This window comes from Mobula birostris, chromosome 6 (genome assembly GCF_030028105.1).
Source record: "Mobula birostris isolate sMobBir1 chromosome 6, sMobBir1.hap1, whole genome shotgun sequence".
Lineage (NCBI taxonomy): Eukaryota > Metazoa > Chordata > Chondrichthyes > Myliobatiformes > Myliobatidae > Mobula > Mobula birostris.
Window position 1 is genome coordinate 146679785 of NC_092375.1, and position 23336 is coordinate 146703120.

Sequence of the window (23336 nt, forward strand, 5' to 3'; positions counted from 1 at the left end):
TACATGGGGAAATCCAAACCTCAAGGTGAAGGTCTAATGGTTTGATTGTGGCTTCAGTTAAGGTTAATATTCTCCTGCACCACCGCAGATTGATTAATAAGAGGAGGATTTGCCCAGTTAGATCATCAAATTAAAACTTCACTTTGTGAGTTATGGTCATCAATGCATGTTATCTTTGATAGTTTTAATTGGCTTCCTCATTACCTACATTTAAAAAAATAGCAGATTAAGATAATGCACCTGACTTTTGTAATTAATTCTGATTTATCTTTTGTGGTACCTTGAAGACTACTGCATGTTGGTGCACTTGTATTTAATTTGCATATTTAATTTCCTTCAATTAGGTTATGATTACTAATTACTACCATTCTGTGCGCTGGAATAATACTGTGGACTCTTCAGCTAGACTGAAGCCTGTACACAACATGCTGAGGGTGATCTATTTTCCCATCTTGCCATGCTTCATATAGAGTGTCAGCAAATTTATCTATAATGCTTCATCTATTGTCGACTCATACAACATGCCTTCTTCAATAGATTTTGCTGTTTGCTTCTTTGTTGTTCGGTAGCTTCTACCTCAATTTCCTTAAGCTATAAACATGTTTATATTAAATAATATCAAGGAACTCTATTCGCCATATGCATTTAGGAATTTTCTATGGTGTGTTCTATGGCAAAAAAACAACATTCAACAATTATAAAGAATAGACAAGTATATAAAAATAAAGTTAAAGGATGGTGAGGAATAAAATGTGCATTAAACTTATAAAGTGTAAAGTGTCTACAGTGAAGTCAGCTACTTTAAATGTCTGATGCTTTAATATTAAGAATTATATTGAACTTATTCCTAAGTGTCTCAAAAGTGATGCAGCAGATAACTAATACATAATTGTAAAACAATATGATTCGATGCACTCACTGTGTATAATGCCAATACCATTACTTAGATTGGCGGTGCCCAACCCTTTTATTTTAATGCCGTAGACCAAAACCATTAAGAAGGGGTTCCACGGATCCCAGATTGGAACCTTATTTAATATGGAGTTCTGCTGAACATCATTTGTGCCATTACATGTATTATTAAATTGGTTCAAACCATCCCCAGAAATATTTGGAAATTAACTCAGAAAAATGCATGGATTTCAGTGTAAAGGTTAAATCCAGCAAAAATCTGAGTCCATTGGGAAATAGACTTCTGTCTTTTAACTTCTGCAGTTAGGTGAAGCAAAAGTTCAATTAGTTTTAATGTATTATCAGTTGACCCAAGCGATATTTCAACATAGCTTTTATTTAGTATCACATCCACAGATTTCTGTAAGTAGCCATTAATATCAAGGTGAAATCATGATAACAGTTAATGGCTGGTTAAGACACGGGGAAATATTTCAATAAATTGCTGATAAAATTATGCAAAAAGTGCAAATCTGAAGTAAGAATTGAAAATTATGGAAATGCTCAACAGGGCAGGCAGTTCATCAGAACTGGAAGATGTTGAAGGCAAAAGGTTTTAAACTGGAGCCAATAAAAATGTGTAGTGGAGGAAAAAATATAGGGGGTTTCTCAAGTATAATGGATAGAAATGATTAGCTCTGTAGCATGTGCATTCTGATTTTATTAATCTTGGTTTTTGTGATAAGGTTGATGAAAACAACTTGTGAAACTGGTTTCAAGTAAACACTGAGAAAGTAAAGAAGTAGAAATGCCGGAAGGGAAGGTCTGTGATTGCATGGGATTTAGCAGAGATAACACGTTAAAAGGGTTCAAAGCATAAACGAGTGATGTTGGAACAAGTAAAACAAAAGATGGGTTTATTGGAGAGAACAGAATCATTATCTGAAATTACTGAATTCAAATGCTGTCTCTGGAGTGCACTGGCTAGGAAACTGTTACAGTGAGAAAGGAAATGATAAACTCTTAATGTGTGGAGGAGTCAGTGGAAGAGTCTTGAATATGCGTGTGGATTGCGATGAGACCAGGAGGATTCAGAAAATAGGGGTGCATGGGATTCCGAGAGAATTGCGGGTTTGGATTCGGAACTGGCTTGCTGGTAGAAGTAAGAGTTGGATTGGATGATTGTTATTTGTGGGTGGAGGTCCGTGACCAGTGGTGTTCCACAGTGATTTGGATGAAAATGTCCAATGGGTGGATTAGCAAATTTGCAAGTGACACAAAGATTAGTGGCGCTATGTATAGTGTGAAGGACCATCAAAGGTTAGAATGGAATATAGATGAGTTACAGATATGAGCAGAGTCTTGGCAGATGGAGTTTAATCCAGGCAAGCATGAGGTGCTACACTTTGGGAGGTCAAATGAAAGGAGAAAGTATACAGTTAATGGTAGGTCCCTTAATACAGGGGTCACCTACTTTTTTTGCATCGCGGACTGGTTTAATATTGATATTCTTGTGGACCGGCTGACGGGGGCGGAGGGCTTGTTCAAGTAGGGTTGCCAACTTTCTCACTCCCAAATAATGGACAAAAGTAGCAGTCAAATATGGGACACTTGTGTTTACCCCGAGAAAGACTACCATGACCATGAAGCCTTGCGCTGGCACCTGTGTGCGCATGCGTGTACGTGCTGATTTTTTTTTCTACTAATTAGTTTTGGCTTAATCTTCCTGATTCTGTTAAGTGAAACTACACTGTACATACATTATTTCTAGTTTATATAGGCTGTGTATTTATCATATCATTCCTGCTTTTACTATATGTTAGTATTATTTTAGGTTTTATATGTTAGTTGATATGATTTGGTAGGTTGTTTTTTGGGTCTGGGAATGCTCAAAAATTTTTCCCATCTAAATTAATGGTAATTGCTTCTTCGCTTTACGTCATTTCGGCTTATGAACAATTTCATAGGAACACTCTACCTTAGCAGGGGAAATACAGGACAAGGGCAGTTCCATATGGGACAAACCAATTTAGCCCAAAATACAGAATGTCCCAGCTAATACGGGACAGTTGGCAACCCTGTGTTCAAGTTCAACAGTGCGCGACAGGGAATGAGGAAAGATGCAGCTGACTCGTATTGATTCATATTGACAAATCATATCGTTTCCTCACGGCCTGATAGCACATGCTTTGCGGCCTGGTGGTTGGGGACCACTGCCTTAATAGCATTGAGATACAGAGGGATTTTGGGATCCAGATTCATAGTTCGATGAAAGTGGGAATGGAAGTGGGTAAAACCATGAGGTATAGGAGCAGAATTAGGCCATTTGGTAGTAACGAAGGCGTATGGCATGATTGCCTTCATCGGTAGTGATGTTGAGTATTAGAGTAAAAAGAAAGTCATGCTGTAGCTACATAAAACTTTTTAGTCAAACCATACTTGGAATGCTGCATGCAGTTCTGGTCTGTTTTAGGAAGGATGTGCAGAGGGTGCTGAAGAGATTTACCAGGATGTTGCTTGGATTACTGGGTAACATCTAGTAAGAAAGGTTGGACAGACTTGGATTGTTGTCCCGACGGTTTGAAGGCTGAGAGAGATCTGATAGAGGTTTTTAAAATTGGGAGACCTAGGGAGAGTAGACAACCAAATCTGTTCTCCAGGGTAGAAACATCAAACACCAGAGGACATTGTAGACAAATTACACCATCCTTCTTTAATATTATAATTCCAAAGGTATTGTGTATTCTTGATGAACTTTGAGTAATATTTGATTAAAAAATAGACATCATTTTAATATTAAAATAAGTTTTCTAATTTCCAGTTTCTCAGAGGAAATAAAGAATCCATCAGACAGATAAGTGAACTCTAATGTACCTGCTGTTTGTGATGGAGATGGAAGTATTTGTGGTTCAATCATGTTTATATACCCCTGTGCAGGGTTTTAATAAAGAGAAGTTGAATGGGACTGATCAAAAAAAGTATACAGATATTTCTGTCCTAGGATTCAATTCAGTTAATAATTATTTCTTGAAATTTTATTTATAGATTCCTCAAAGAAATTGAAAGATGTGCTGGAGGAATTTCATGGAGATGGGGTGCTGTCCAAATACAATCCTGAACAGGTAACTATCTATAGCTCTTAACCCTTCAGGTTTGTGTGCTTTATAATAATATATGCTTGAGCTACTCTTAACATGGTGCTGAAAGTCCTTGTGCTTTCACAGTATTAGTTTTCTGTGGAATATAACAGAATAAATTCACTAAAGTAGAAAGTATGCATTATCTTTCAGTTTAAATGAAGTGAAGAAAGTTAGATATTTAGGTCATCACTAAGTGATGCTTTCCCAAAGGATGTATTGGTGTATTATTGTATTCTGTCCACTGTACCTAAATGACAGTTTCATTTGTTGTGACAATATGACGATTTATTTAGAAGACTTTGATAATTTTGCACTGTCATGGACTTGTATTTTATTCAAATTAGCAGTATCATTAGAATAATAATACAGTCTCGCATTGGATTTTATGAATGAATATCAGTATGTGTTTGTACAAATTATTTATCTCTGATCTATTATTTTGATTGAGTTCCTAAGTCCAGCTTTTCACTGTTGTACAAGTTCAGAAGTGAGCAGCATGGATTTCATGACAAGGGTTGTTTTAATTGATGGAAGGATAAAATATGGAATGAAAATGCCATATTGATCAATAAAGACTTTAGTTTTGACCTGTGATCTATAGGGCAATATGATTTAGCAGTAGAACTAGAAAAAGTTCCAGGTTTGACCTTGGATCTATTCTGGGCATACAGATTTGAGCATGGCAGTGGTTGAAATATTAAAGTTAATTGTAGGTAATAAATACAAACTGGACTACCTCAACCACTGCCACACTCAGATCTGTTGGCTCATCATAGACCCAAATTTTGACACTGGAATTTATGCTCTCATGATTAGAACCTGGCTATCCAATCCAAGTTGAAAAGGACCCTATTATATTTGGTGGGATTGAGCAGGCTGTCAAGTGTTAATTTTTTTCCAGTTGATCGCTTGATCTGCTGTGAAAGGCTGTTAGTGTTCAGTTTTCTGTTTGAGTGGACAGTTACTTGGTAATTTTTAGTAAACGTCAGAAATGTTCTCTGGTGGTCTTGTCAGTACTCATCCCTCAAACAAAACCTTAAATGGATGATCTTGTCATTGATTTTATTGCTCTTTGTTGGACTTTGCATAACCTGCTGATCAGCTTTCCAATATTGTACCCTTGATAATGCTCCTAAAATGCTTAAGCAACTATAAATGCCTCTTCGAGAATGTTGCAGTTGTAAGGGGCACTGTATCATTCTTTGTTCTTGCTATAGCTTCATCCTCTTGCTCTTTTTTTTTTTCAGACTTGTTCAAATTAAGTTGGACTTGTCTTTAAAGCCAAAAAAAGGAAGATGCAGTATGTAGTTTAGGATATTTGGGATTATTATGGTTTTATTTATGAGATTTTAAGTTTTCATTTTCGCTTCAAATCAATGTAAATGCCAGTCTTTTATGTACTATGTCAACTTGAGTTAGTTCAGTTTGATACTATTAAATTAGTACTATTCCTATAAAAGGACATAAAACTCATTTCCATCAGCAAAATAAATGAAACTGCGAAGATATAGCATTCACTAAAAACATTTATTTCTTTCAGTGTTACCTATTTTTAGCAAATATCAAATAATGAACATGCACCACTGAAATGTAATGTTTCATTTTGATATTTATGGCTTTGCATTTTATTTCTGTAGCCTTGCAAAATGATATAGTCTGAATTCTAGCTGCAGTTGATTTTATTTACGCATTTGCCTGTAGTTTTAAGTTGTTTTTACAATGATAAATTGCATTGTTTTGCAGGCTGAATATTCATGGCACCAGAATAAAGCGTAGGAGGCTGAAGGGAGGTATTAGAGCAGTATACGAAATCATGAAGGGCATAGATACAGTGAATGGTCATAGGCTTTTCCCCAGGTTCAGGGAGTCCAAAACTAAAGGACACTGGTTTAAGGTGAAAACGGAAGAATTTAAACCGGATTTGAGAGGCAAATTTTTCCACACACAGTTGATGGAACAAGCTGCTATAGGAAATGGTAACGGTGGATGCTATTACGAAATTTAAAAGACATTCGGGCAGGTACCTGGATATGAAAGGTTTAGAGCAGGCGTTCTCAACCTCCTTTTATGCCGTGGAGCCTTACCATTAACTGAGGGGTCTGTGGACCCCAGGTTGTGGATCCCTGGTTTGGAGGAATATGGGCCAAACGCAGTGAAATGAGGTTAACTTGGGAAGCTTGATTGGCATGGACAAGTTTTCTATGCTGTATAGCTGAATGACTCTAGTAGTATAAAACAATCACACACAATCAGTTTATGTAAGAACTCCATCAGTGAAATACTATTGTGCGTGATATTCTTTTTTACCCAGGATGAAGGGATCAACTTAAAGTGTGAGGAAAGATTTAAGAGGCAATTAGTTGATGCAGAAGGGGGTTGTTACATGGAGAAACTGTCAGAGGAAGCGGTACAGGTGGGTGCCATGGTACTGTAATGGTTAGCGTGACACAATTACTGCCTGGGGCTTTGGAACTCAGAGATTATTTCATCACTGTCTGTAAGAAGTTTGTACATACTCCTCGTGATTACATGGGTTTCCTCCGGGTGCTCCAGTTTCTTCCCACAATCCAAATACATAGTGGTTCGTAGGTTAATTGGTCACTGTAAATTGTCCCATGATTAGGCTAGAACAGAAGTCAAATAGGGCAGTGGAACTAGTGTTGACGGAGAGCAGCCATTAATTTTTCTTCAACTCAAAAGTTACAAATTTTAAAATCTAGGCATTGCTGTACTTGGAGGGATTGCATATTATTGACCATGGATGTAATGAGTTAACCTATCAGCTTCAGTTGAAGCTGATGAAAGCAAAGGCAATTTTTTGGAAATTGGCAGCCGAGACACAGCGTGCACAGAGTACAGATTATGGGGAGCAGGATGTGACTCAAAAGGTTCAGGAAGCATCTATGTGATATCACAAATATTTGCCACACTTATAAGACATTTGTCAATGACACAGTGATAAGCTGGCATTGTGAATAGTGTAGCTGACAACATTTCATTGCAAAGAGGTCGGAGTGGCTATAGTCCTGTATATCATGCTTTACAAATATACAAATCTCTTTGTCTCTCTCTTTCCCTCCCCCTATATTGTAAGGTTTTCCTCATCATCAATCCGTCAATTCTGTTACCCTCTCTATCATGTTCCCTACAATTATAATAGGAATTAGTTATTGTATAATATATAAAACAGAAGGCTGAACTTTGAGGGGTCTGGATGATCTATTTTTCCGTCCAATTTGTAGCTCTCTCCTGATTTAAGACCATAAGACAAAGTAGCAGAAGTAGGCCATTTGGCCCATCGAGTCTGCTCCGCCATTTTATCATGAGCTGATCCATTTTCTCCTATTTAGTCCCACTCCCCTGCCTTCTCACCATAACCTTTGATGCCCTGGCTACTCAGATACCTATCAATCTCTGCCTTAAAAACACCCAATGACTTGGCCTCCACTGCTGCCCGTGGCAACAAATTCCATAGATTCACCACCCTCTGACTAAAAAAATTTCTTCGCATTTCTGTTCTGAAAGGGTGCCCTTCAATCCTTAAGTCATGCCCTCTCGTACTAGACTCCCCCATCATGGGAAACAACTTTGCCATATCCACTCTGTCCATGCCTTTTAACATTCGAAATGTTTCTATGAGGTCTCTCCTCATTCTTCTAAACTCCAAGGAATACAGTCCAGGAGCGGACAAACGTTCCTCATATGTTAACCCTCTCATTCCCGGAATCATTCTAGTGAATCTTCTCTGTACCCTCTCCAACGTCAGCACATCCTTTCTTAAATAAGGAGACCAAAACTGCCCACAGTACTCCAAGTGAGGTCTCACCAGCGCCTTATAGAGCCTCAACATTACATCCCTGCTCCTACACTCTATTCCTCTAGAAATGAATGCCAACATTGCATTCGCTTTCCTCACTACTGACTCAACTTGGAGGTTAACTTTAAGGGTATCCTGTACGAGGACTCCCAAGTCCCGTTGCATCTCAGAACTTTGAATTCTTTCCCCATTTAAATAATAGTCTGCCCGTTTACTTTTTCTGCCAAAGTGCATAACCATACACTTTCCAACATTGTACTTCATTTGCCACTTCTCTGCCCATTCTTCCAATCTATCCAAGTCTCTCTGCAGACTCTCCATTTCCTCAGCACTACCAGCCCCCCCACCTATCTTCGTATCGTCAGCAAACTTAGCCACAAAGCCATCTATTCCATAATCTAAATCGTTGATGTACAATGTAAAAAGAAGCGGCCCCAACACTGATCCCTGCGGAACACCACTGGTAACCAGCAGCCAACCAGAATAGGATCCCTTTATTCCCACTCTGTTTCCTGCCAATCAGCCAACGCTTTATCCACGTATGTAACTTTCCCGTAATTTCATGGGCTCTTGTTAAGTAGCCTCATGTGTGGCACCTTGTCAAAGGCCTTCTGAAAATCCAAATATACAACATCCACTGCATTTCCCTTGTCTAGCCTACTGATAATTTCCTCAAAAAATTGTAATAGGTTTGTCAGGCAGGATTTTCCTTTAAGGAATCCATGCTGAGTTCTGCCTATCTTGTCATATGCCTCCAGGTACCCTGTAACCTCATCCTTGACAATGGACTCCAACTACTTCCCAACCACCAATGTCAAGCTAACAGGTCTATAATTTCCTTTTTGCTTCCTTGCCCCCTTCTTAAATAGCAGAGTGACATTTGCAATCTTCCAGTCCTCCGGAACCATGCCAGAATCTATCGACTTTTGAAAGACCATCGCTAATGCCTCCGCAATCTCCACAGCTACTTCCTTCAGAACACGAGGGTGCATTCCATCTGGTCCAGGAGATATATCTACCTTTAGCCTATTCAGCTTCCTGAGTACTTTCTCTGTCGTAATTCTGACTGCGCACACTTCTCTTCCCTGCCACCCTTGAGTGTCTGGTATACTGCTGTCTTCCTCAGTGAAGACTGATGCAAATTACTTGTTCAGTTCCTCTGCCATCTCCTCATCTCCCATTACAATTTCTCCAACATCATTTTCTATCGGTCCTATATCTACTCTCACCTGTCTTTTACTCTTTATATACTTGAAAAAGCTTTTAGTATCCTCTTTGATATTATTTGCTAGCTTCCTTTCATAGTTAATCTTTTCTCTATTACTGACCACCTTGGTTTCCTTTTGTAAGGTTTTAAAAACTTCCCAATCCTCTCTCTTCCCACTAATTTTTGCTTCCTTGTATGCCCTCTCTTTTGCTTTAACTTTGGCTTTGACTTCTCTTGTCAACCACGGTTGCATCCTTTTTCCACTCGAAAATTTCTTCTGTTTTGGAATATACCTGTCTTGCACCTTCCTCATTTCTCGCATAAACTCCAGCCACTGCTGCTGTGCTGTCTTTCCCACCAGTGTCCCTTTCCAGTCAACTTTGGCCAGTTCCTCTCTCATGCCACTGTAATTTCCTTTACTCCACTGAAATACCGACACATCAGATTTCGGCTTCTCTTTTTCTATGGGATTACGTTTTTTCTAACTTGACATGTGCAACCTTGTCAAAGATTCTTACTGAACATCAAACACACTACCTTCGTCAACCATCCTGTAGCTTTCTCGAAGGTTTAAACACAAGTCCATTCCACGTGAAGGTCTATAGTGGCCCATAAAAACTAATTAATGTAATTAGCCCACCAATTTTATTCTAGCAAACATACACACAGTGGACACTTTAATAGGTACCTACTATTCCTAATAAAGGGGCCATTGAGTGTGTGTTTATAGCCTTCTGCCCATCCACTTCAAGGTTTGATGTGTTGTGCATTCAAAGATGCTCTTCTGCATACCACTATTGTAGTGTATGGTTATTTGAGTTGTCAGCTTGAACCAGTCTGGCTGTTCTCCTCTGATATCTCTCATTAACAAAGCATTTTCACCCACAGAACTGCCAATTACTGGATGCTTTTTTGGTTTGTTTTTCACTCCATTCTCTGTAAACTCTAGAGACTGTATGTGAAAATCAGTAGTTTCTGAGATGCTCAGGCCACATCATCTGGCACCAACAATCATTCCACAGTTAAAGTCACTTAGATCACATTTCTTTCCATTCTGATGTCTGGTCTGAACAACAACCGAACCTCTTAAGTCTGTATGCTTTTATGCATTGAGTTGCTGCCACATAGTTGACTGATTAGATATTTGCTTTAACGAGCAGGTCAACCTAATAAAGTGGTCACTGAGTGTATTGCAGTATTCTTCCTTAAATACAGGGAGTGCTACATTTTATGTCTGCTTGGCTTGTCCAAGTCTGCTGGGACAGCAGAATTTTAGAAGTGGTTGAGGAGTACTGAATGGTAGAGGTAGGAATTTGTGGGAGGTAGACTGCATGAAAGGGACAAGAATGAAAATGTTGATAGAAGTCAAAGGAGGGAAAAAGAAAATAAATAAGACAAGTTGCAATTAAAAGGTCTTGATACAGAATGGTAGCTAAAATACACACTTGATAAGACACAGATGTGATTTGTGTGGTTTGGAAAGAAGATTCACATTAAGCAGTTGAGTTTTGTATTTTTGTGATTTTTTTTTAAAGAAACTTGTGATGAAAGTGACCAAACACTTCGTTCCAGGTCATTTTAATCACAAACATCAAAATCTCGACATTACAAAACTTGACCATTTGAAATGAAAAGACTGCAGATGCTGAAAATCAGGAGCAATGCATGAAATGCTGGAGGAACACAGCAGGTCAGGCAGCATCTATGGAGGGAAATGAACAGCCAGCATTTTGGCTAAGACCCTTTTATCAAGATGTCCTCCAGCATTTTGTGTGTTTCTACTTAAAATGCATCTTTTTGTTAAGGCTATTTGTCTGAATCTGAGTATCATTATTATGTGCATTTTGATGCTATCAACACTGAAGTACATTGTTAAATGTAAGAGATCTTCTTATTTCAAAGGTCAGAGTTCTTTTCTGCATTTTGACTAGTAAAATTATATTTCATTATTCAGAAATGAATTTCATTAATTTGTTAGAATGAAAACTCAGCTATTAGAGGTTTTAAAGTTTAAAATAATGTTTTGGCAATGAACAGTTGTGTTGGAAAATTGTGGTGAATACTTAGAAACAAAGTTCACTTGGACCACAAACAAGACAGAAGGATTCTATAATGGGGGTCTCAAGATTCCAAGGCCATGTAGAGAAGGCATCAATATATGATTATGACTATGAAACACATGAAGGTGAAAGAATAAGAAATTAATTAGTACACAGAGAAGTCAGTGAAATGCAGAGAGGGAAAAGTTGCTGAGACTTTAAGCAAGAACAGATCAGGTTAATTTTTCATTCTCTGATACAAAGTTGCCCTAGCCAATGGCTTCATCTCTTTCTTTATTGTCTGATTTTTTAAAAAATTAGATTGACCTCTGAACTTTGCCACTGACTCCCATTGCTTCTCCAGCACCAGGACTACTGCTGAACCCTTCATCCAGTCCTTCATTAATTTTAGGCTTGACAAGTCAGTGGTGGACAATCATTGTTCAATAGGTCTTCTCTCAGTCATCCTCAAGATAATGGTAGATATTGTCAGTCATGTTATCAAGCAACACCCAGCCGTAGAGTTCAGTTTGGGTGTTGCTCAGGTTACTGCAAAACCTCATCAGAAGCATTGACTTCCAGAGCTCATTCATATGTGATGCAAGTATGACAGGGCTTGACAAAATGTATTATTTCAGAGTTAGCCCTCAAGGAGAGATTATAAACATGAGATTCTGCAGGTGTTGGATCTGAGTAACATACACAAAATGCAAATCGGTAGCGTCTATGGAGGGGAATAAACACTCCTGATGAAAGGTCTTGGCTCTAAATGTTGACTGTTTATTCTCCTCCATCGATGCCAACTGAATCGCTGAGCTACTCAGCACATTTTGTGTGTTGATTAAAGTCGATAGCAAACTCTCTTCTGGTTGAAGATGCATTTTGTAGAAAAGAACAGAATTAAGATTCGTGGAAGATAATTATCTTGTCCCCAGGACACTGTTACAGCAGGTACTAATGGCGGTAACTTAAGCATAGTCATTATCAGCTTGTTTATCAACACCCTGCTATCCATCGTAGAGGCAGAAATGGGATGCACATTGATTGCACAGAGTTTCAATACCAGCTCTTTAGACAATGAAGCAGTTGTATCTGCCTACTGCAAGACCTGAACAACAATCATTCATGGACAAGTAATGTTCATGTCACATTGGTGATGACAGCCTCCTATACAAGAGGGCCTTAACGCTTTTCACTGAGGTTGAACAGCATCTCTATCATCAACATCTCTATCGGCATTATCCTAATGCTTACAATGTATTCAAAACTTAACTGGGCCACCTATGTAATTTCTATTCTTACCAAGATAAGTAAGGTGTGTATTCTTTTGGAAAGGATTTGCTTTCTGACACCCCAAACGTGTTCGAGTATTTTCAAAGCAGAACTTCAGTAGCACTGGAGAGACTTAACAGCTCTCAGAAATATACAAACTGCTTGACTAACATCCCATCCATCAATCAAAATATTCACTCTCCACCAGCAGTATGTGTACACTGTGTGTTTCATTTTTAACAATGCACTAAGTTTGGGCTCAAGGAAGTAGCTCATACCACCTCCACCCACATAATTAGGGATGGGTAGCGATGTTAGAGGAAGCTGTAGAGGTGGGTACAGTTGCAATATTCAGAAGACATTTAGGCAGGTATATGGACAGGAAAGTTTTAGAGGAATATGGGCTAAATAGAGGCAAATGAGACTAGCTCAGGTTGACTTAAGTTTAGCTCTAATTTTTGGAATGTGGCTTGAACTTCACAATCATCAGAAACAGTTTCAATTAGAGTTCAGAGTTAAAATAGGGAACTTCCTCAACTGTAAAGGGTGGTTGAAATTTGGATTTTTCTTACATAGAGCAGTTGTTAATTTCAAATCTGGAGTAAATTGATTTGTTTTAATTTAGGTGTGAGCCCGAGGACCAATGTGGTATTAAGTGAGAGATCTGCCCTGATCTTATCAAATGGTGGAATTGGCTTGAGGGGCTAAATGCTCTATTTCTGTCCTTGTTCACCCTTCATGTCTGTAATATGTTTACTTAATGTCAGTTCTATTGGCAAGAACTGTGATGTTCCATGCTGGTGATGCATGAATATTAATATAATGGGCTTTGATCTCATTGGCAGTGCCTTATTTATAACCATATAACAATTACAGCATGGAAACAGGCCATCTCGACCCTTCTAGTCTGTGCTGAACTCTTACCCTATCCTATTCCCACCGACCTGCACTCAGCCCATAACTCTCCATTCCTTTCCTGTCCATATATCTATCCAATTTAACTTTAAATGACAACATCGAACCTGCTTCAACCACTTCTGCTGGAAGTTCGTTCCACACAGGTACCACTCTCTGAGTAAAGAAGTTCCCCCTCATGTTACCCCTAAACTTTTGTCCTCTAATTCTCAACCCATGCCGTCTTGTTTGAATCTTTCCCACTCTCAATGGAAAAAGTCTAACCACGTCAACTCTATCAATCCCCCTCATAATTTTAAACACCTCTATCAAGTCTCCCCTCAACCTTCTACACTCCAAAGAATAAATACCTAACTTGTTCAACCTTACTCTGTAACTTAGGAGATGAAACCCAGGCAACATTTTAGTAAACCTCCTCTGTACTCTCTCAATTTTATTGACATCCTTCCTATAATTCGGTGACTGTACACAATACTCCAGATTTGGCCTTACCAATGCCCTATACAATTTCAACATTACATCCCAACTCCTACACTCAATGCTCCGATTTAACGAAGGCCAGCATACCAAAAACTTTCTTTACCACTCTATCCACATGAGATTCCATCTTCAGGGAACTATGCACCATTATTCCTAGATCCCCCTGTTCTAAAGCATTCTTTAATGCACTACCATTTACTATGTATGTCTTATTTTGATTAGTTCTACCAAAATGTAGCACCTCACATTTTTCAGCATTAAACTCCATCTGCCATCTTTCACCCCACTCTTCTAACTGGCCTAAATCTCTCTGCAAGTTTTGAACACCTACCTCATCATCCACAACACCACCTATCTTAGTATCATCTGCATACTTACTAATCCAATTTACCAGCCCATCATCCAGATCATTAATATATATTACAAACAACATTGGACCCAGTACAGATCCTTGAGGATTTTATACTCGTCTTTGGAATTTAATCTGTTTCCTTTCATCAATCAAGAAAAGAATCCTTGTCTGTTTCCTCTTCAGATTTTTAAACATATTTGACAGTGAAACATGTTAAGTTTGTTGCTGACCTTTACTGACTTACTTTTCTTCCTCTCTTGCACCACTGTTTTCAATTACGTTTTCTTACAGGCTCAGAGTCAGAACTCTGTCCATACCATTTTGGTAGCAAACTGTCATTTATCAAAGCTTAAGGTGCCCTTTTTTTAAAAAAACTTAATTCTGACACCACATTGATGAATAAAAGAGCCAGTAATCCAAATTTGCAGACCCACCACTAATGCATAATGTTCTTCTTGACTACTGGGTACCACATGGAGTCTAGGGTTCTATACTTTTCAGCGCATGATGATGTTTTTTTTTCTCCTAGCCATGTTGATTGTCTGGAAGAATTTGTATGTGAGACAGAGAGATTACAGTTTGATTGCAATCACATTGTGCACACTTGCAGTACATGGCTCTGCAGCATTTGAACACAATTGCTCTGTGTGATTCCACAGTGCTTTCCCCAAATTCTTGTAGGACTATTGCGGTTGCATGCCAACCATGGCAATGTAGAGACAATGGCATTCCAATGTGCTGATATATGGCTTTGAGCTCTGATACCTAAGTTTGGTGGTGACATTAAGGCAGGCCATATAAGCTTAATTAGAAGCACTACATTTCAGAGGTATGAGGTGAATCAAATGGGCAAAAATTGAACAGAATGCTTCCCAAATTGTATGTTTGAAGTTGTGGGGATCTGCAGAAACAGTGCACCATGTATTTAAATCATTGGTGATAAACAAGTATGGAAAATAATTGAAAAACATTATTTGAATTCTGCCTATCAGGGCTATAATACAAATAAAATCTGCTTGGTTCAGCTTGAGAGTATTAAGGCTCTGGGATAATTTTCCAGGACATTAAAGGAAGATGAGATGATAGCTATTTATGTTGATTGGGAAACTTGGGGTGAGAATTGTAGTTTTAACAACTGGGTCCATACCTTGCAGATAATGACTTAAGAAATAATTCAGCACAAGTTGGATGGTGGTGATTTGTAACTTATCAGATGGAATTTGATGCTTATCCATTTGTTAATATTAGTGTATTCTTTTAACTGGAATTACTAAGAGGTAAAATGGGAAAGCATTTATTACTGCATGGATCATTCATGAACTGTTTGAATGATGGAGAAGTTGTACATTGCCGAAGACCTTAAGTTTTGGTCAGTGAAGGGCTGCATTTATTATATCGATAGAAATGCGTGTTAGGAAACCATGCTAACAATAGTCAGAAACTATCAGTCTAAATAAAGATTGCTTTTTTGCTGAACACTTTCCTAAATAGTTGTAGATAAACTTTGTTCTATTTAAGAGTACCCATGTACCATACTAATTCTAGATCCTATTGAGTCAACAGAATTGAATTAGAATAACTCATATGTCACTACAAGTTAAAATTCACTACAAATTAAACTATTTCTATCTCCATGCACTATGTCAGAAATTTCCTAACCAGCCAGTCTCCTCTGCTTTTTGACATTGAATGTGTAGGATCAAAACTCAATGTAAGCAGATTTTTAAAAAACTGCAAGGTTTCTCTCCAGCCTCTAATTCCCCCACTCCCCCAAGGCCCCAAGTCAGGCTGTTGTTGCCCCTATGGATATGAAATTAAGATTTACATGCTGTTGAGTAATTGTCTTGTTAAAACAAGCTGTTACTCCACCTTAAAACCCTGTAAGACAACAAGAGATTTTGATTTATTGAGATTGCAACATTATTGTAGAGGAAAGACTAGTGAGGGCTGATAACTAGTAAATGGGATGTGGATTGTGCTAATGTGGTAACCAATCCACAAAGACCAGATGTAGAGAAACGGAATGCAGGAGTGACAACACACATTTCAGGAACTTCACTAATTGTGTTATAGTGTGCACCCATTCCTATAATAAAAAATGGATTTGCTGTTAGATCTGTGGATAATCATTTTATTCTGTAATCAGAGCCTAGTCTATAACTTGTGCTTTCCTGTAGCCACCATTCTGTTATCAAAAAGTAATTTTGCTGGTAATCTTGTAAACTGAGAATGTAAAAGTTGTACTGGGTTCATGGTTGAGTAGATCAGCTTTGACTGATCTCCTGGTATGCACTACTTCTTAATAAATCGCCTGCAGTTTCAAACCTCAACTCCATGTGGCCTTTTAGTTTGCTTCTCTAATTGGCGTAGTTGGCAGGATACCCCACTGGATTGCTCCTGGTTGGATGAGTATGTTTAAAATACCATCCTGTGAGGTATGGGGATAAGCCCACAGTCGACTGTGACCATAAGCTGTGGTAAAAAGAAAGATAGGAATGTGAGAAGTTTGGTGTCGGGGAACAGGGGATTGGGGTGTTTAGTAATTGGTGGACGGGGTTCTTTCCAGGGTTGTCAGGAGGGCATATACAACATGAAGTAAAGGAGTTAGCTGAAGTTGCTGAACTGCGCAGGAAGCAGCAGTCATTACAATTAAGACACACAGAAGGATAGACACCCATAAGCATTTGTTGATCAGGCAGTTAAGGCAAATGTGTAGGAACCTGGTCCAGTCCCAGTAGATGAAGTGATGAAGATTTAAAGGCAATACAAGGGGAGGCATTGTCAGAGGGAAAGTGGATTTGGGAACAGTGTGATAGGAAAATGGGATGTGGGGAGAAGGTGAACATTTGATAGCCCCAGATTGCATTTGGCATGCATTGTTAAAACCTGCCATGGTTTAACTCACATAAGGTGGAATAAGATGAGGACCCAGCTAGAAAAATGCTGCTGGTGCCTGGGACGAGGAGAGATATTGCTAAATTCTGCCAACAGTGTATAGCTTGTTGCCCACCTAGTGTGACCCAGAAAAAACGGTTGAAGTCCAACTAGGACATCAGGCCTAAAGGTCTATGGGAACAACTTCAGAGGAATCTTACAGGTTTATTACCCCAGTTGGGGTAAATGGTATTGCTTGGTGATCACTGAATACTTCACCATGGTGGGTGGAAGTATTCCTGTATTGGGATTGCTCTGCCGAGTGGGGTAGCCCATGCTCTAGCTGAGGAGGTGATACCTAGATGGGGAGTGCTGGCTGGCCTTGAGTTGGATCAGGGGACAGATTTTACTGGAATGGTGATCGAGAAGGCTAACAGGTTGTTAGGGGCCAAGCAGATGTTTCTCTTTTTCTTTCTTTTTCAATATTTTAATTGAATTCTTACATAAAAGAATAGAGAGTACGGTAAGATAATACATCGATTACAATATATTGAAATATAGTTTCATAACCCCATATCCATATACATTAAACTTAAACATAATATTGAAAAGATATATTTTGTTATATAAAAAAAATCTAATCCCACTACCAGAAAAAAAAACAGCTGCTTGGTTTAAAAAAAAAAGGAAAAAATCCTTATCATATAATAAAACATATTGTTAGCCAACATCTGTACTTAATAGCACATCAAAGATTTTGAAAATAATTCAAAAAAAGGTCCCCAGAATGTTAAAAAATCTTGTCTAGGTTCAGAAATTGAACAATGAATCTTCTCTAAATTTAAACATGACATAACATCATTTAACCAATGAGTATGAGTAGGCAGAGTCGCATCCTTCCACTTAAGCAACAAGGCTATAAGAGAAATAAAGGCCAAAATATGCAAATCATGTGACTCCAAAATAATATCATTTCCTCCAACAATACCAAATAAGGCAGTCAAAGGATTAGGTTTAAAGTTTACTTTAAAAAGCACTGAAAAAGTTTGGAACACTTCCTTCCAATATTTTTCAAGACTCGGACAAGTCCAAAACATATGAACTAGTGAAGCTTCTCCATTGTTACATCTATCACAATAGGGAGATATATCCGAATAAAAACGAGAGAGCTTATATCTTTAGTCATGTGGACCCTATGAACCAATTTAAATTGTAGCAGGGAGTGACGAGCACATAGCGATGAGGTATTAACCAATTTAAAAATTTCATTCCAAGTATCCTCAGAAATTGGAATTTGTAAATCTTGTTCCCAGAGATTTTTAATTTTGTCTAAAGAAATATTTCCTATTCCCAACAGCATGCCATAATTATTAGATATAGATCCATTATGGAAGGATTTCAAATTAAAAATTGTATCAAGTAAATTCTCATCTGGACTTTTAGGAAATGTATGTACTTGAGAACGCAAAAAGTCTCTAATTTGTAAATATCGAAAGAAGTGGGTTTTGGGTAGGTTATACTTAGTCTCTCTTCATTTGAACAATTGTCAGCTATCTCCAACAAACAAATCCTGAAAACATATAATACCCAATCTATTCCACTCTTTTAAAAACTACATCAGTCATAGAAGGTTTAAAAAAAAGTTAGAAAAAATGGGAATTGAAAGTGAAACTCAATAAACCAAAATATTTTCTAAATTGTACCCAAATTCTCAAGGAGTGTTTAACTACAAAATTATCAGTTAAATTAAATTAAGATAAAGGAATTGAGAATCCAAGAAGAGAAATGATAGAAAATTTATTAACAGAATTACCTTCTAAAGAAACCCAGACTGGACAGTCCTCTTGATTAATATAATATAACCAAAACGCAAGATTCTGTATATTGACTACCCAGTAATAAAACCTAAAATTGGGTAAAGCTGAACCTCCATTCTTTTTTGCTTTTTGAAGATGAACTTTATTTAATCGAGAAATTTTATTTTTCCATATATACGAAGATATAATAGAATCCAGAGAATCAAAAAAGGATTTAGGAATAAAAACAGGTATGGCCTGAAATAAGTATAAAAATTTAGGCAAAATGTTCATTTTAATAGAATTAATTCAGCCAACCAGCGATAAAGAGAGGGGTGACCAATTTCATAGTGCCTTCTTAACATAATTCAGAAGTGTGAAAAAAATTCTTTAAAAAGGAACTTATAACTCCTAGTAATTGCTACACCCAAATAAGTAAATCGATTTCTTACAATTTTAAAAGCAAGGTTAGTGTTAACTAATACCAAATTATTCAAAGGAAAAAGTTCACTCTTATGAAAGTTAAGTTTATATCCTGAAAACTGATTAAAGCAGGAAAGTAAAGAAAGTACGAAAGGTAAAGAAGACTTCACATTAGAGATGTAGAGCAAAAGGTCATCAGCATAAAGCGACACTTTGTGAGTAATACTTAAAACACCAGTGGTATCATTAGATTCCCGGAAAGCAACAGCTGAAGGTTCTAAGACCAAATCAAAAAGCAAAGGACAACCTTTTCTGGTTCCACATTGAAGTTTAAATGGTTTAGAATTCGGAGAGTTAGTAAGAACCTCAGCGGACGGAGACAGATAAAGTAATTTAATCCATTGAATAAAATCGGGCCCAAAGTTAAATTTTTCTAAAGTTTTAAATAAATAATTCCATTTAGCCCGATCAAAGGCTTTCTCAGCATCTAAGGATGTCACACATTCTGTTATCTCTTTAGAAGGAGGATAAATAACATTCAATAAACGACGAATATTAAAGTTGGAGTATCGACTTTTGATAAATCCAATCTGATCATTGCAAATAATAGATGGCAAAATATTTTGAATCCTGCGAGCCAGAAGTTTGGATAAAATTTTAGTATCAACATTAAGTAAGGAAATTGGTCTATAAGAAGAACATTCAGTTGGATCCTTATTCTTTTTAAGAATAAGCAAAATGGAGGCTTCATAAAAAGATTGTGACAACCTACCTAATTTAAGAGTCCGAAAGGACTAAGTATAAGTGAGGTATAAGCAAAGAGGAAAAAGCCTTATAAAACTCTGCAGAAAATCTATCAGGACCTGGAGTCTTCCCCAAGTGCAAAGAGTGAACAACCTCGGCTATGTTTAGGAGGATAGGAACTATAAAGTTTAGAATAGAATTCTCTAGAAGTATTATTTATTTCTAAATGATCAGATGTTTTATCACCATTAGCTTTACAAATTTCTTTAATTTGGCATTTAACTATAAAGGCTTTTAATTGGTTAGCCAATAGTTTACCCGTTTTATCTCCATGAACATAAAACTGACTTTTATCTTTTAAAAATTGAGTTTCAATTGGATAAGTTAAAAGCAGATCGTATTTTGTTTTAATTTCAACACATTTTTATATAAAGCAGGACCTGGAGCCAAAGCATATTTTTGGTCTAATTGTTTCAACTGATTGGCTGATTCAATTCTCTCCTTATTAGCTTTTTTTCTTAACACTTGCAGTAAAAGAAATAATTTGTTCTCTAATATAAACCTTAAAATCATTCCATAAAATAAGACTAGAAGTTTCTTCTAGCGTATTCTTTTCAAAAAAAAAAGGGAGTAATTTGTCTCTCCAAAAATTAAAAAAAATTAGATAACAGAGTTGGATTAAAACGCCAGAATCTGTTTATTCGGGAGACACTCGGAAGATTTAAAGATAAAAACACGAACATGATCTGAAACAGCAATTTCTTTATACTCACAGGATTGAACTAATTGAATCAATTGGCTATCAACAAAAAAAAATCAATCTTGGAATACGTATGATGAACATGAGAAAAAAATGAGTATTGTCTATCTGTTGGATTTAAAAAGTGCCAAACATCAACGATATCACATTTTATTAGAAAAGATTGGATAAAGGAGGCAGATCTACTACATGTCAATCATTTAGAAGAACGATCTAAAACAGGATCTAAGCAACAGTTGAAGTCTCCTCCTAAAACCAAAGAATATAAACTTAAATCTGGTAAAAACAAAAAAAAAAGTTCAAAAAAGCCTGGATCATCTATATTTGGGGCATACAAATGAGTAAAAACCATTAATTTATTATCTAATTTCCCAGATACTATAACAAAACACCCATTGGTATTAGATACTACATTATGTTGAACAAAAGAAACTGAATTGTGTATAAGAAATGAAACTCCTTTTGCCTTAGCCTGAAAGGAGGAATGGAAAGACAAACCCTCCAATGGCTGAAAAGATGTTAATTATCACATTTACAAACATGTGTTTCTTGTAATAAAAAAAAATTGAGACATTCAATTTCTTAATCTCATTAAATATCTTATTACACTTCACAGGATGGTTTAATCCTTTCACATTAAAACTAAATAAATTAAAAATATGGTCCATTTTAAATATTGCTTAAAGGAGATGTTTGAATAAAAACCGCTGGAATATATATTAAATCCAAACAATGAGCTTTAAGAAAAAGTAACCAAGCAACAAATGAAGCTAAGAGAACCAAACAGCTGATAGAAAAAAAAAGAAAACCACCCCCACCCCTGCCCAAAGAGAGAAAATCAACCAAAGGGCAGTCGACAGCTAAATCTACCATCCCTCCCAAAACAATCTACTGGCTGAGCTCCCAAAAAAAATTTTCCAAGGCAAAACTGCATTCCAACAAAACACAACAGAAAAACAGAGCAAAATTAAACATACTAAAAAAAACCTCATAAAAATTATAGTATAAAAATATTAGAAATATGAAAGTTCAGAACTTATTAACTTAGGAAGTATTAACAAAGAAAACTTACTAATATTAAATCCTTAATTTTCTAAACAAGGAAATAAAAGTACAAAAAAGATAGGAAGGTATACCAAAAGTAAAAAAAAACAATTGTTCATAAAAGAAAGTAATGAACAGTTAGACTGCTGATTCTAAAAAGATCCATCAAGCAGACGCAACATAAATTTATGTAAAGAGTTATTGAACAGTTAAACTTTTGAGCTTGATTCGGCACTCAAGAAATCCTGCACCTCTTCCGTCGAGCGAAACCATCTCTGAGAACCATTTTTCAAAATGATTCTAAGACGAGCAGGGTATCGAAGAGAGAGTTTAAAACCTTTATTATTATACAGCTCAGACATGAATTTTTTAAACTTGAAGCGTTCATTCAACACCTTGGGTGAAAAATCTTCCACAGTTCTGAACTTCTGGTCTTCATAATCAATTATCCCTTTCCAATGAGCTTCACGAATTAAAACTCTTTTGTTTGAAAGTCGTGAAGACAAATTATCACTGAACGGGGTCGTCCTCCTGGAGGTGGTCTTGGTACAGGCGATCTGTGAGCTTGATCTATTTTAGGTGGAGATTTTAAAATATTCAGAAATAATGTAGCCAAAAGGTTTGCAAAAAATTCTGAAGGCTAATTGCCTTCCAATCACTCTTTACAACCCAGAATATGTAGATTATTTCTTCTGTTTCTATTTTCTAAGTCGATAATGTTCTGTCGTAATATTTCATTAGCCTTTAACTGTTTATCACAGATCTGTTTCAGGTCGTCAATCTTCATGTCGAACATTGTCAAAATATCTTCGTTCTCTTTTATCCGTTTATCGTGCTCACTTAAAGTTTTTTGAATCGAATCCAATTTTCCATCCATCCGTTTAAATTCAGTGCTGAGTTACTGTAACTCCTCCGAGAGTTCATTTTTATGTTGCCAAAGTGTCACAAAAATAGATTCCAAAGTTACCGGAGTGTCCTCTTTTTTAGTAGCTTTAGCACGACTCATTATAAAGCAGTATTGTGTTTAAAAGTAAGTTTTCAAAACAAGTTGGAAGCAGTAAATTAAAAAGAGTAGGAGCCCAACTTTAAATGTATGGATGGCAATTACAATGGACACTTTACAAAATGGAGAAGATAACAGCATCTGTTAATCATAAGTTGGAATGATTTTATTCATACTGGAAAAAATGGTTTAACTACATAACACCTCATAGGCCTGATTTTATTCTCACAAGTCAATGAATATGTTGTAAAAAAAATCACTCTCTACTCTGTACATAGTTTTCTTCTTTTGATTGTTCTATCTTTCCTCTCCTTTCTATAAGTGTATACCTCAGATAAGTATTATGTGGAGATTTGTGACAAATATGATTATATGATATATATGTCCAGTGTCTGAAATACATCTTGTGGAAATGTTTGATGATGAAATTCAATAAAAAATAAATTACAAAAAATAGAAAATAAAAAGAGCAGGAGCACCTATAAAAGTGCTGCTACTTTATCAACAGCCAGAAGGATCCCTCCAAGCAGACGTTTCATGTTCCATACTGACCCTGGATTTCTGACATGATTGAGAGAA

General features: G+C 36.8%; 1 protein-coding gene across 7 annotated transcripts in view; it reads left to right on the forward strand.

The window, feature by feature from the left end:
- Positions 1 to 23336, forward strand: part of LOC140199449 (diacylglycerol kinase beta-like) — a 566317-nt gene that overhangs the window by 115562 nt on the left and 427419 nt on the right. For all 7 annotated transcript variants that reach the window (XM_072261555.1, XM_072261557.1, XM_072261558.1 and 4 more), the window contains one exon: positions 3937 to 4013. In XM_072261555.1, the coding sequence (XP_072117656.1) occupies positions 3937 to 4013 (77 nt within the window). Of the gene's footprint in view, positions 1 to 3936; positions 4014 to 23336 lie in introns of those variants that run through there.